General features: G+C 42.9%; 1 protein-coding gene across 2 annotated transcripts in view; it reads right to left on the bottom strand.

The window, feature by feature from the left end:
* AP1AR (adaptor related protein complex 1 associated regulatory protein) overlaps window positions 1-12,676 on the bottom strand; it is a 30,145-nt gene extending 17,469 nt beyond the window's left edge. Inside the window, exon 1 of one of the 2 annotated variants that reach the window (XM_004612763.2) lies at window positions 12,303-12,676. In XM_004612763.2, the coding sequence (XP_004612820.1) occupies window positions 12,303-12,379 (77 nt within the window). In that variant the 5' untranslated portion in view covers window positions 12,380-12,676. The remainder of the gene's footprint in view (window positions 1-12,302) is intronic. The other variant, XM_055141550.1, reaches the window with a different exon arrangement.
* Window positions 12,677-14,808: the final 2,132 nt, after the last annotated feature.

Below are 14,808 nucleotides of genomic sequence, written 5' to 3'. Positions count from 1 at the left end.
TCCAACAATCTTTAATGAAAGCTTAGTCTCAGGAGTAAAGATAAAAGGATAAAACAGAGTGAAAGAATAGTGCAAAGACCTCAGTCTTAATAGTCATTAGAGAAATAGGAAGATTCTGTTCTCTTCAATTAAAAAAAAGAAGAATCAGTACTTGATTGATCTGACCAAACACACATGCTACATCACCTAAATAGGCCAATTACTGCTATCAGGAAGAGAAGAGACATTTACTGAGTAAACGACATTACATTTACTGAGTATCTACAAAGTGCTATCTGTACAGGCTTAGTTTTTTATGCATGTATATGTATATATGAGCTTAGTTTTAATATGCATTTTATCTAAGTTCCTTTCTACGATGATACTATAGTATCATCATAGTATCTGCTCCGCAGATAGACCTGCTCTGTCAAATGATAGCCACAAGCCATGTATGGCTAATTCAGCCTTTAAACTCGGTCAGTGTGAACTGAGAAGGCTATTTTGTTAAACACACACTTGATTTTTGAAGACAGTACAAAAAGGCATAGAGAAAAAGTAGCTCACGTGGTAGAGCATAAGCCTAGCATGTGTGAAGCCCTAAAGTTCTATTCCTGGCACATGGTCCCCACTAGATATAGCCCCAGTGGTCCTGAATACTACTGGCTGTGCCCTGAGCTCTCTGAGCACTGTGGAATGTGGCCCCAATTCTGAAAGAGAATAATATACACACTCAACTCCAGTGACTAAGCTCTTTCAACATATATCCATTATCAAACACAAATATTTTTTGCATTTTCCACTGTTCCTCTACCATTCATATTGTCTGTAATTAAACACTGATGTCCACTACTTTGAACATAAAATTATGCTGTTTTAATATGTAATGCTTTTAACTGTGTAAGCTTTTTATAAAGAATTATTTATAAAGAATTGTTATTTATAAAAATTTTGCACTAAACACTGGAGGGTAAATAAATCTAGTACTAATTAAAATTTTTAAAATCTGATTTAATACTTTCATCATTAAGAATCTAAAAATAAGAGAACGGCCATCCTACTTTTGTAGACCTATTTACTGTTAACATTGAAGTAGGTCAAACTGTACAAAGCTCCCTAAATTTACTTTAAAAAGAAAATCAGTACATCATCTAAGATTTTTCTATTATACACATAATTGCATAAAAAGCTAAACCCATATTCTCTGCTTTTATGTGTGAATATTTGACAAATGGACTGAATCCCAAATTGACTGCCTTTACTTATTTGGGGAGGTCACACCTAGTGGTGCTCAGTCATCACTACACTCCAAAGACCATCTGAGCGATTCTAACTGGAGTTGGCCACGTGCCAGGCAAGCGCCTCAACCACTGTGCTATGCCTCTGGCCCCATGAACTGCAAATTAAGTGCAGAACATAACTCCATGAAAAAACTTCCAAAATGCATCCAGACCAGAAATTCTCAGCAATGAATGTTTCACAGTTAGTGTGGAATAACAAGATATGAAATAATAAATCTAAAAAGACATCCATCTCCCATTCTTGGCAAAAACCAGACAATTATTATTATTACTAATATAAGTACTATACGTACTGATAATTAAGAAAGGGCGTAGAGAGGAATAAGTCCCTAAACTAGACACAATACATTAAAGATACTTTTGATTATACTTATGTAATGCTAACAGCTGTTTCAGTACTAAATTCTCAGACCTGACAGTGCGAGGGACTATGCCTGGCTCTGTCTTCAGGGGGTGCCGCTAGGTACTACTGCTTGGAGATCCATGTGGTGCTGAGGACAGAATCTAAAGCTCCTGCATTCAAAGTACATTCCAGCCTGTTGCTGGTACATAAAAATGTAATAAAGTTTTCATACAAATATTAGACAGCATTTCACACTAAGAGAATGGGGAAAATACCTAACAGTACCAAGTGTTAGAAAGTGGAATAAGAAAACCCACTCTTGGTAAAAATATAAAGTGGTATTTTTCTGTATATATATATATATCTCATACCTATTAAAGTTTGACATTTTCTAGAAAATGTTAAATGTGTCAGCTATGTCCAAGCAACTGTATATATGTGTATATATGTCTATCTCTCATTCTATACCTAATCTCTTGCATATGTGTACAGACACATTTATAAGAATGTTAACTAAAGTAGTTTACATTAGCAAAAAAAAAAAACCTCTCAAAAATAATCTAAGCACTCATCACTTAAATGCATGATTTTGGTCTAATTATATGAAGAAATAACTACACTGAAAAAAAAAAGCTACATGAGTGAAAATGAGAATTGTGAATGAACATGCTCAGTTAATAATTATAACCATGTATCAAAGAGTTAATCCATCTTTACTGAAGAGTGACTACAGGGAAAGAGAATGCCATCCTTTCTTTAAAGCTAGAGGAGTAAACTCGGTGCCCAGAAACTACTCCTGCAAGCGCCAGGAATCACAGGAATCCCCACTAATCCTATGAGTGGGGTTAAGTACACAGCAAATAAATGCAAGAGAGTGTAGGCAAGAAGATGACAACCTGGGTTGGAGCTGTGAGAAATGGAGTGAAAAATGGAGTGACTGTAGAAGTATTCAAAGGATTAAAATCACCTGCTGTAGGCGAAGGACTAGAGGATGTGGAGGAGTGAGAATCCCAATGGAGGCGTAATAGGAAAGAAGCTGGCATCAAAAATGGAAGTACAAGAGAAAAAGAAATGTGGCAACTCCTAAGTGAAAGACTTAAGGAACCTGGGTAGCTGCAGAGTCCTTAGAAAGAACAGACTCATGTCAATGAAACTGAGCTTTGAAGGAAATAGTTAAAGTCACATCATATGTAGTTAACTTTCACAAATTCCGTCATATACCCCAGAGGAAGAGGAAAGTGAGAAATAATGTGGGCAACAATCTATCCTTCTTTTCAAGAGCATGCATATTATGCTGAAATCTGTGCTGCTGAAAGAGGCTCCCAAACAATGATTTTAAACAGCCATCCATTTTCCCCCTTCCTATACAGTTTACATCACCACATCACAGACACTCACTATACATGCAGTATGTATAAGAAGAGCAAGCTCTAAGAAGCAAGTTCCTGTCTACCCATTTCATGAAGACTGAAGATGAGAAAGCGGCCTTGGGCCTGGAAAGACCGTGAGACAGGTAAAGAGGGGTTCTTAGGGCTGAGGGGTGGCGGCACTGTGAAGGATCAGGATGCTCTTGAAGGTAATGTGGAAAATCATGGAGATTCCCGCGTAGTTCCATCCCAATGGCTGATGTCAACGCAATCTCTGGGAGAAGGGAGGAGCAGTTAGGATAACTTGGTCCCCTAAGCCCCGCCACAAGCTATTCCTGAGTGCAGAGCCAAGAGTAATCTAATCTCTAAGCACCGCTGGGTGTGGCACCCCCCCCCCCAACTCAAACAAAACCCTTCTGGGGCAGGAGAGACAGTAGGGCACATAGGGAGTCTGCCTTGTAAGCAGCTGACCTGGTTTAATCCCCAGCATCCCATATGGTCTCCGCCACCCCCTCGCACAGCCCCCACCACGGTCAGGAGTAACTTTTGAGCATTGCTGCATGTGGTCCAAAACCCAAAACCCAAAAACCAACCATTTTTCTGCACTTTATTTTTTGTGGGGGCGGAGAGGCACAGCAGGTGATGATGCTCAGGGGTTATTCCAGGTGGGACCAAGTGGAATGCCGGGACTGACCTAGGTAGGCCAGGTGCAAAGTAAGTGCCCGACCTGTGTACTATCACTTCGGTCCCCATTTCTGCACTCTCGATAAAAGAAGAAAAGTAATTATTTCAAACCTATGCTTAAAAGAATTAAACTAATTATTTCAAACCCATGCCTAAACAGGGAAGCTTATAAAAGTTGCCCTGTCAAACTTTCCCAGGGCAGCCCAGAATTTTAAGTTGATACAACAAAATAAATTAACACAAAGATAACAAAAGATAACAAAAGAAAGATAACAAAAATTCCCACAAAACTGGCATTGGTATTCTTTTTTCCTCCTGTACAATAGCTGTTAAAATAAAATAGGAAAGTACCTGTATCTTGTTGACATTATAAATAAATGATGAAAAACCATATTAAATTTTCCAATAGCTATTAAAAATTAAAGGCCTTGCAAAGCTTTTTTTTTCTTTCCCTGAACAAAAGATTGGAAAGGTTACAGAGATCAGATGCCTGGCAAAAACTATTACAATGAAGATGATGGACACATCAGACTTCATTTATTATTATCAGATATCTTAATGGAGATTTAACCATTGAAATCTCAAGGGATGATGCCCTGATTTTTTGAGATGGGGACAGTATGACAAAGTGGTAACAACAAGTAGTACTTCCCTTTTAACTAACTCCTCTATGAAAACAAATTTAAAAAGAATAGATATTCCGAACATATATTCTATGCCTTCAAAGAGAAAAAAGAATATATTTTCCTGTTAAATATTTTGGAGAAAGAAAACATAGGTTAAAAAAGATCATGGTCCTGCTAAGAGGCCAGTGGTTTATAAAGACAATCAACTAGAAGCCTTAAAAGGTGTTCTAGCTCTTTCTCTTTCATCTTATGCAATCTGTGTGCAGAATCTGCAACTGTCAACCACCCTCTTCTTTTAAAAACTTGCCTCTTACGCATCACTAACACTGAATTTACTAAATTCTTACTTTCCTGACTTATTGAATAATAAACACAGTTATGCATTTAAAACACAAAATGAGTAAGAATGGATTCTTGTATCTAAGAGGCCAATAATGCCATAAGGAACTTGCCACACAAGCAAATTCCTAACTGCCATGCTCTAGGAAGGGTATGTTTGGCTGAGTGACTGCCCCCACCCCCACCCCACAAGCCACCTCCCAACCCCAAGTAGTTTGCAAAGGGTGAAAAGCTCAAGATATATTTAAGAGACCATATTTTTCTTCTTTATCAAAGATTATCTGGTCATATACTCTGGTAACTGATCATATACTTGAGAGTCTGTCTCGTGGTATTCATGATATTCTATTGAATTGGATTGTTTTAATTAAATATTTCTTTTTCATTATTCTTATTATCACATATGAGAAGGCAATGAACTTTCATGTATTCATTTTGTTGTCTGCTACTTTACTGTACAAATCCATTGTTTCTAGGAACTTTCTTGTAGAGTCTTTAGGATTTTCTAAATATAGTGTCATGTCATATACCTCTATGAGAACCCGGCAAGCTACCAAGAGTATCCCACCTATACGGGCAGAGCCTGGCAAGCTACCTGTGGCGTATTCGATATGCCAAAAACAGTAACAATAGGTCTCATTCCCCTGACCATAAAAGAGCCTCCAATCGTTGGGAAAGACGAGTAAGGAGAGGCTGCTAAAATCTCAGGACTGAGAGGAATAGAGACATTACTGGTGCCTGCTCGAGTAAATCAACAAACAGGATGACAGTGATACTTATCAATTCTATCAAGTTATGTACGATGCTACTGGCGAATAGCATACAGCTGGGGATACAAAGCTAAGCAAACACAGGCATGGAATCCTTATTTTACACTGAGTACATACAGACATTAAGCAAATACACTGTTTTAGCTTAGGAAGACTTCTGTGGGAAATAACCTTTGAGCTGGCATCCTAAAGATATGTATGAATTAACTGAGTGAAAAAGGGAAGAAATGGATTCAAGGCAAAAATTATATAGATGAGTTACAAAACGGTAGGCAAGGAACAGATAATGCAAATTCTAGCAAGTGCCACCAAAGAGTTCAGTCTTGAACAATTTTTAAATGTGTTAAACCACTGAAAACTTTTAGCTGTGTATAGTTAATTTGTAATTAAGATCACTTGATTCCAGACTATGATTAAAAAGGGTCAGGAATAAATGTGGGTAGATCAATTGATCATCTACCCATTCTACTTGGTAGAATCTAAAACAAATATTTATTGAATACTTACTATGTGCCAAACAGCATTGGTTACTGGAAATGGAAGGAAAGCACATCAAGGTTCCAGTCCTCAGCGTGTTAATACAGTATTAAGGAGGCACAATTAATAAACAAGAAGTCTACGTCTATAAAGCCACGGAGTGGTTCAGTACTATGAAGTGTTAGAACAGTGAATGAGGAAACAATGCTATTTCTTTTAAAACAGGGTACTGGAAATGAAAACAGTTTGAATTAACACAGTGCTGAGGGAAGAGGGAGGTCTGAAAAGCTATCTGAGAGACATCAAAACCCTGAATGGGGAATGGACTGCAAATACAGAATAACAATGGTATAAAAGGCACTCCTAGGTCAGTGGTTCCATGTACGCGATTCTTAAAGGAGTATATAGTAGAGGAGTCCATATTTTGAAGGGACTCCAACATTTAATGCCGACTTTAAGAAAATGAACACTCACAGGGGACAGGAAGATAGCTCTACTAAATAAATTTTACTCTCAGAGGAGTTAATGGAGGATAAACAGAGGGCTACGAATGTAGCTTAATGATCATATGCAGATCGTTTCAATAGTGTCAAGCAAAAAAGGAAAGAGGCTGCAAATTAGATTACCATGAAGACAGAGTGAGGAGGAGGGATATCTATCGAGATAGACAACTATTTAAGCTGTTAAAGGGGAAAGACAGGAGGTAGGGTAGTCTACATTAGAAGAAGTTTACAGAAAGCAGCAGAACTACATACAGATGGGAGGCTTTCTACCATGGTAGGGGGGATGTAGAGGCTGGAAGGACATGGGGGTTAAAAAACTCAGAAAGTACAGAGCCTGAAAACATGGATTTGGAAAGTAGGTGAAAGGGAGAATTTTAACAGGATTCTCAGGTTCCCAGCTTAGGTGACTAATTTTTGTATTTTATACTCAAAAGGAAGGGCACCAAAATTCAACTTCAGGGGGTGGAAGGATAGTATAGTAGGTAAGCCACTATAGGATGCCTTGCAGACATCTGACCCAGGTTCAATCCCATACATAGTCCCCTGAGGCCCACCAGGAGTGATCTTTGAGCAAAGAGCTAGAAGTAAGCCCCAGCACATTCTGGTGATGTGAAAAAATAGAGTGAGATTCAGGAAAGGTCCCTGGGAGTCTTTAAGGTACAAAGCATATGTTCAATAACTCTACACACATTTACATTTACTACTGAGTTACTCTAACTTCTTTCCTTTTTTGGGCTTATGTGGATCATATCTAGTGATGCTTAGAAGTTACTTACTCCTGGTTCTGCACTCAGGAGTTACTTCTGGCAGTGCTTGGGGGGCCATATGGGATGTCAGGAAACTGCATGGAAATGCTCTACGTGCTGTACTATACTCTCTGGCCCCATTACTCTAGTTTCGGAAATTTCAAGAAACATCATACAAACATATTTTTCAAAGATACAAACATCGAAAACCAAACTATTAAAAATGACAACATTGATCATCATATCAGCAATATACAGGATATAATGTATATTGCTGCACATTATAGCAATATGTACAGCATGCTTAAATACTTTGAAATTCTGGTGGTATGTGATATGGTCTCTTTTTAAAAATAGTAAGGCAACATAAAACTGGCAGGATATATGTTTAACTGTGAGTGAGCTTTGTTAAAGTTAAGAAATAACAAAACAATTGTTTTCTCGATGTTTCAAATTCATAAATAATACTCTCTAGTTATTCAGTCAATAACCTGAGACAGTGAGAGTAGAAATAAAAATTAAGTACAATTCCTGACTGGGATGTTTTCAACCCCTATTATAATATACTTCAAATCAGTAAATCCATGAATCAAAGTTCAAATCTGGCCCAATGCCTGCTTCTGTAAATAAAGTTTTATTGAACAGTCACCATTTATTTATTTACAGATTGTTGATGGGTGCTTCTGTGCGAATGCTGTAATGTTCTAACAATAAACTTAGGTCCTACAAAGTCGTATGTAGTAACTAGCTTTTTTTTTTTTTTTTTTTTTTTGCTTTTTGGGTCACACCTAGCAATGCTCAGGGGTTACTCCTGGCTTTGCACTCAGGAATTACTCCTGGCGGTGCTTGGGGGACCATATGGGATGCCGGAGATCGAACCCGGGTCGGCCGCGTGCAAGGCAAACGCCCTACCCACTGTGCTATCGCTCCGGCCCCTGTAGTAACTAGCTTTTATAGACAAGTTTTATAGACAAAACTTGTGAGGCCTCGAGATAACAGGAGATGTAATAAGCCAATTGAAAGCACAATTTTCTTAGGGAGAAAGATCTGTCTCAGAAGGAAAAGGCAGGTTTCACAGGGAAGATAGCAGCACTGCACTGTAGCACTGTTGTCCCATTGTTCATCGATTTGCTCGAGCGGGCACCAGTAATGTCTCCATTGTGAGACTTCTTGTTACTGTTTTTGGCATATTGAATTTGGCATACACCAAGGGTAGCTTTCGAGGCTCTGCCGTGAGGGAAGATAGTATCTGAGGACAATACAAGCTCACTTAGATAAAGAATTAAGAAATCCACAAAGACACAGAATAAGACATATTGGATTTTAGAAAAATAGTAAGTAGCCCAGTTGGTCTAGAGGCAAAGAATGGCACCCAGCTACAAGAATGGCAGAAAGTACTGCCTCTGATTTCCCCTAGCCCTAAGCTGCCATGCTCAAGTGCTCAGGGAGTAAAATCTACAACTTAATGCTGTATCCTAAGGAAAGCATAATTAGAAAATATAATTAGGCTGGTAAAATAGACTAGGGTTAAACTTGTCAGGAGCTTAAACTTGAAATTACATTTATTTGGAAGGTTACTTAATTCAATATACCATGGTTGGTGAGAAAGTAAGTTTTTAAAAATTAGAATAGATTCAATGTTCCCTTTTCAATATTATTCTCACTAATTTAAATTCTGACATGATTTTCTGTATCAGAGAACAAAGTGTGATTATACTCTTTATTCAAAAGCATAATTACAATTTATTCCTGCGTGTACAAATGGACATTATACTGCACATTTGAATGCTATGCAAATCTTCACTTCTTAGTGAAAAGAGGGGTGGGCAAGGCTGAGAAATTCAGATGAACAAGGAAGCTGTTAAAAAAGGGAATGGCATGTGATTCAGTTTGGGTTTCACAAAATCTATCTCTAAGGGTGGGAAGGTTAGACAGGCTGAAGTGTGAGAAATCCAGTAGGAAAAGCTCTCAAGAAGCTGGCAACAAGAAGGCCACTTCAAAGACAAGTTTTTTAAAGTGAGAAAGAGAAAATAGAAAGAGATTCAGTAAGTATTGAGAGACTGAAAGGATGATTAGAGAAATATGAGTTTGTAGATTAGAAGACTGAGTAAGAACTGTTCAGGGAATTAGAGCAGAGGAAATGTGGGGAGGGGGAAATAATCGCACCATTCCCAATTCTGGAAAAGGGATATTTGATGTGTAGGTACACTGACTGGGGATCTTGGTAGAACCAAGTGTAATTTTTTTCAGTAGGCAACTGAAAAATGCAGTACTGAATCTTTGAAAAGAGGTCTATTCAAAGAGACTTAGAAATGATAGTCGTTGAAATCCAAGAAATCTATGAAAATTCTTCAGGGATAGGTACACCTGAGAAGATATAAAGAGAGGGGGGAAAAATTCCATTTAGTAGGTAGCAGAGTAAGAACAGGCAGGAAGAGATGAATAGAAAAATCATGATGTGATGCTGCAGAAGTCAAGTGCACTTAAGAAAAAAGCGTATCACAGGAAAGAGCCAAGCTGTTGAGATGTTCCGGTTACAAGGAAGATAATGTGATAGGAGATAAAGCCACCAAGTGCTTATTTACAGAATAGAGTGGTCAGGGTCAGGACTGAATCCAGAGAGTTCCAGGCTGCAATCCCAGCTTTGCTATTCCGGGCAAGTTAAACTTTCTAAACTTCAACTTATAATGCATGTAATAGTTGTGTACCTCGCTCACAGGGTTGTGGTGAGAAATAAAGAAGATAATGCAAAGTACTTAGAACTATGCCTGGCTCATAGGAAGTAATCGAATATTGGCAGCTATTATTAACATCTTTTTCAACTAGAAAAGAGCACGTCATTGTAAACTATTGCTGAAAGCAACGCTGCTCCTGGGCAAAAAGGTCAGCAAAGGCTAAATATCAAGAAGGATATATGCTCGCATCTTATACAAAACTACCGGACATGTTAACTTGAACTACTATGTAGAAGAATATGGTAAGGTAAAACTGGAAACTTTCATCCTAAACTTTTGGCCTGTACTAACTATGCTTTAAGTGTCTTTCTAGATCTATACTTGGAAGAAAAATTACCAGACTGAAAAAAGGCAAAACAAAATAAAAATGGTAGGGCCCAGGAAAGCAGTCCAAAGGGTTGGAGCGCAGAATCTGCAGGTAGAGGTCCAAAGTTTCATATATCAGACCATCCTCGGCACCACATAAGCCCCCTAAAAGGCCCAAGCATGAGACTTCAGGCCTGCACATCCAGCCTGGGTCACCTGGAGTGACCCTGGGCTCTCTGAGCCCTGCTTGGGAGACCCTGGCCCCCAACAAAAAAGAGCAACCAAAATGACAGGTGAAGTTTAACCTTAGTATATAAATAGCAACTCTAGCCACCTATCTCTGTATGCTTACTAGATGAGTCCAAAATATTCTAATTAACATAAAACAAAGTTAATCAGAAAATTTAAGTAAAGGAACTGTCCAAACCTATATTCATGAAATAAAGAAACCAAGATCAATATCATCAATGTTTTCCGATGATAGTGTCCACAACCCTACCTCAACAGACCTTGTTTGCTCAAGGTGTTTAATGCGAAACCAGAATAGTACAGATTCTACTGCTACATGTTTATGGCTTAACACATCCCAATTCAATGATTTCCCCCTGCTTTTTTTTTTTGCTTTTTTGGTGACACCCTGGGTTACTCTTGGCTCTGCACTTAATCACTCCTGGCCGTGCTCAGGGACCATATGGGATACCAGGAACTGAACCTGGGTTGACAGGGTGCAAGGCAAATGCCCTACCCTCCGTACTATTGCTCCAGCCTCATCCCTGTTTCCTAAGGCCACCAAGCTCATGTGCCCAGGGAGTGGAATTACCACTGTGAATATTATACTCTATTTTGGATCATCATCCAAGAACATGACAAAACAAAAATCCCACAGACACGGCACAATGTGGCCTAAAGTCAAACAGAAATGATTTCTATTTACCCAATGAATCAGGCCTCATTTTTGCAGTGAGAATCTGACACCTCACAACACCACTACACACATCAATCAATAAGGCCAAAGATCTCCTGGCATCTAGTCCTTAGGGAAGGCTACTGAAGAGGCATAATGTAAGCCGAGGATCCAAACACACAAACTGGACGGATGAGTGGCTGACAGGATAAACCAGCTGTCATCAGCCCCTCTAACAGTGCACAAGCCAGGGAAATCAAAAATGGAAGCAGGCTACAAAATCTTGACGGTCTGACTTTTCCATCTGGGGGACTTGAGGCATGCTCGGTGGCTCTGTAGCTGAGGTGATACACTGGGGGAAGCCAGGTCTCCATCTCCATCACCAAAAGATCACATTATAAACCATGCGCCTTCAGTTTGCTTATGCTGAATACTTTATTACCTGAAAATGTTGGTTCCACGGGCAGACCCTGCAAAATTAGCCATTTCAGCATGTACACTACCCCCCCCCACACACACACACCACTCTTTATTCTGCGGCTCGGTTAGCATTTTCAATTCTTAGGTTGAATTCTGGGAAAAATTATTTTTTTAACTACAAAGAAACTCAAAGTAATTTGTTGCCCTTTCTCCTAACACCCTACGGAATAACCGTCTTGTGGAATAACAGAATAACCATGACAATTATTGTATATATATGTATATATATATTTTTAAGGAAAAACCCCAACAAAAACCTAAGCCTATTCCACTTTCCCCCCAGAGCAGTGAGGCTGAGGACAGATGTCCCTAGAGCCCGCGGACAGCGCTGGACGGTCAGCATTCCTCTGTGAATGAAGAAAGCCCAACCCACCCGACCCCCTACCAAACCGGGTTTTGTTGATTCTGCCCAGAGCCCCACCCCTACCCCCACCCCCCTCGCAAGCGACCAGCCCCGAGCCACCGGGTGGCCCTCGGCAAGGCGGCCAGTCAGCAAGTCTTCCTCGGTCGCCACGAGCTGCAGCCCGGACCCTGCCCGCAGCCCCCCTCCCGCAGCCCCCCACCTCGTCCGAAGACGCCCCTCGGACGCCCCGATTTCTGCAGCCGCATCTCCCCGGGCAGTCCGCGCGGGGCCCCACCATCACCCCGCGCGGGGGGGGGAAAGCCCTGCTCCCCCCGAGGGGGCCGGGGGTCGCTCCATGGCCCGCTCGAAGGGGGGGGGGCAGGGGGCGCGCGGCCTTACCCGCCGCCGCCGCGCTGCAGCCGCCCCGCTTCCCTGCGGAGGAGCCCGAAGCACTGCGTCCAGCAGCAGTTCCCCATGGCGCGCCGCCCCGGCGCCGCCGCTCTCCTCCTCCTCCTCCTCCTCCCGCATCCGCGCGGCCCGGGCCCAGGCGGGGTCTCTCGGCGGCGACGGGGGACGGGCGCCCGGAAACAAAGGCGGCGGTTACTCCCGCGGCCGCCCGGGGGCCGCCGCGCGAGGGAGGAGCGCCGGGCGGGGAGCGCTGGAGCCCCCGGGCCTCCGCATGGCCCCGCGCTGGCCTCCGCGTCTCTCCAGAGCCCGGCGCCAGTCACCGCCTCCTCCCGCGGCCGCCCCGGGGAGGCCCGTCCCCGCGCGGCGCGCGCGCTCTCAGGCCCCGCCCCCCGGAGAGGCCACACCCCCCCGAGCCTCTCCGGCTTCCCTTATTGGCGCGCTGCCCCGTAGGCCCCGCCTCTTTGGGCCGCGAGTGCTGTCGTCACTTCCGTCCGCCGCACGCAGCCGCTCCCTGGGAGCCAACCGCCTCGCCGGGCGTGGAGGTTTGTGGGTTTGTGTTGTGGTTTTTTTTTTTTCCCCTTCACCCTCTGGACTGTCGTCCTGACGGGAAAATCTCCTCACCTGGCAGTTTCTGGCTCCCGAGCGCTTCCGGGTTGTCGCGCGCTCGCGGCCTCGTCCTTCGCGCCGGGGCCCGAGCCTTGAGAGCGGCCCCCGGGGCGGCAGCTGTGGAGGCGCCGCTTCTCGTCGCGCCGTGAGCTGCGGCGCTGCGAGTCGGACCCTTTCCTTTGAGCGGCCGTGGCGTCGGGGGGCTCGCAGGTGCCCTGAACACGACCCCCCCCCCCCCAGCGCCCGGTGCCGCGTGGCGCTCTCGCTCGCGCCTCGCCCCCCGCGCTCCGGGGTCGGTTCTGAGAGGAGTCCGACGGCCGGGTGGTCTCGGGAGGGTCAGCGCCCGAGGAGCGGCCGGCAGGGCCTCGGGGGACACCAGCCCGGTCACTTCAGACTCGAGGCGGGGATGGCCGGCGGCGGCCCCTCGGAACCCGGGTCTCGCCCGTGAGGACCCGGGAAGGAACCCCGCGGCCTCCTGGCGCCGCCCGTCGCAGTTGGCAGAATGGTTTCATTTTGGAGCCTGGGTCGACCACTGAAGGCTTCCACGTTATTCGAAGGAATTTTGCTTCAAAATAATAATAATAATTACAGTCTAGGTTGACCCTGGGCTTGGGTCTTGGTGCTGCTCCCTGACCAGTGCTGACCTCATTTGCATCTCAGTCACCGAGGCTGTGGGATCTGTGGGATGGGGGTTGCCCCGCCTCCGCTCTCTGGACGTGGCGGGAATGATGGGTTTTGTTAATATTCACCCCACCCCACCCCCATGCCCGGACTTTCAACCCCAGAAGTCAGGGACTGGAGCAGCGATAGTGCAGCCGGTCAGGCGCTTGCCTTGCACCCGTTGGAGGAATCAGATAAATTGATCTGATTTGAAAAATTCTCCCCCACCCCCCAATTTCATTATATTAAAGCACTGTGAATTACGGAGTTATTTATAGTTTGTTTGTTTGTTTGTTTTTACGTACTACAATGTTCCATCACCAGTCCTGCCACCAGTGTCAACTCCCTCCATCAGTGTTCCCAGATTTCCTCTTCTGCCGCCTGCCAGCACAGCCCCATCTTGACAGGCACCTTTTAAATTTGGTTATTAAAATTTGACTCTCCTGATTTCAGTGTTGTTGACTCTGTGGTTTGGGTATTTAGCTCTGTCACTCCTTAACTGGGTCCCCTTGACCCAAGTACCTCCATTGTTTCTCATCTATTTCTAATCTTTTTCTTCATGGCTTTAAAAATTCTTCAGGAACTAGGGGCTTAGTTTAGAGGAGAGGATACTGGTTTCACTTTGTATGAGACTCCAGGTCCCCTTCTCCCCAAAAATTCAATTGTAAAATTTTATAGAAACTGCTACATCCATTCGATGCAACACTACACAACAAAAAGGGAAATCTATCAATACCCACACTTTAATTTGCAGGAAATTATGTGGAATAAAAAAAGCAATCTTCAATCATACAGATAGCTTGCTTTCATTTATACAACATTCTAGAAATGACAAAATCAGAGAAAAAGAAAGATGAGGCAGTAGTGGAACACAACTTGGCTGGATCAATGTCACTATTCCATTAGCAATGTTGCACTCTACTTTTGCAGGAAGGTGCTATTGAGGAAAACCGGGCAATTAATATGTAATTTTTCAAATTTTTTTGCAACCTCTTTCACACTGGTGACAAGTGCCTCAAAATAAAAGATTTTTAAGTTTAAAGATGCATTTTTGCAAACCATTATTAGAATTTTGTTAGGTTTCAGGGACATGAATGACCCTCAGGATCAGTAAAAATGATTTAGACATTAAAAATTTGACTTCACTAATCAAAATTACCTGAGTCAAAGCATGATGAGATGTCATTGTTCACGTGCCACTGTCACTGTCTCCCCTTTGCTCATTGATTTG

This window comes from Sorex araneus, chromosome 6, assembly GCF_027595985.1.
Source record: "Sorex araneus isolate mSorAra2 chromosome 6, mSorAra2.pri, whole genome shotgun sequence".
NCBI lineage: Eukaryota > Metazoa > Chordata > Mammalia > Eulipotyphla > Soricidae > Sorex > Sorex araneus.
The sequence above is the reverse complement of the archived record's forward strand: the minus strand, read 5'-3'. Positions and strand labels throughout refer to the sequence as shown.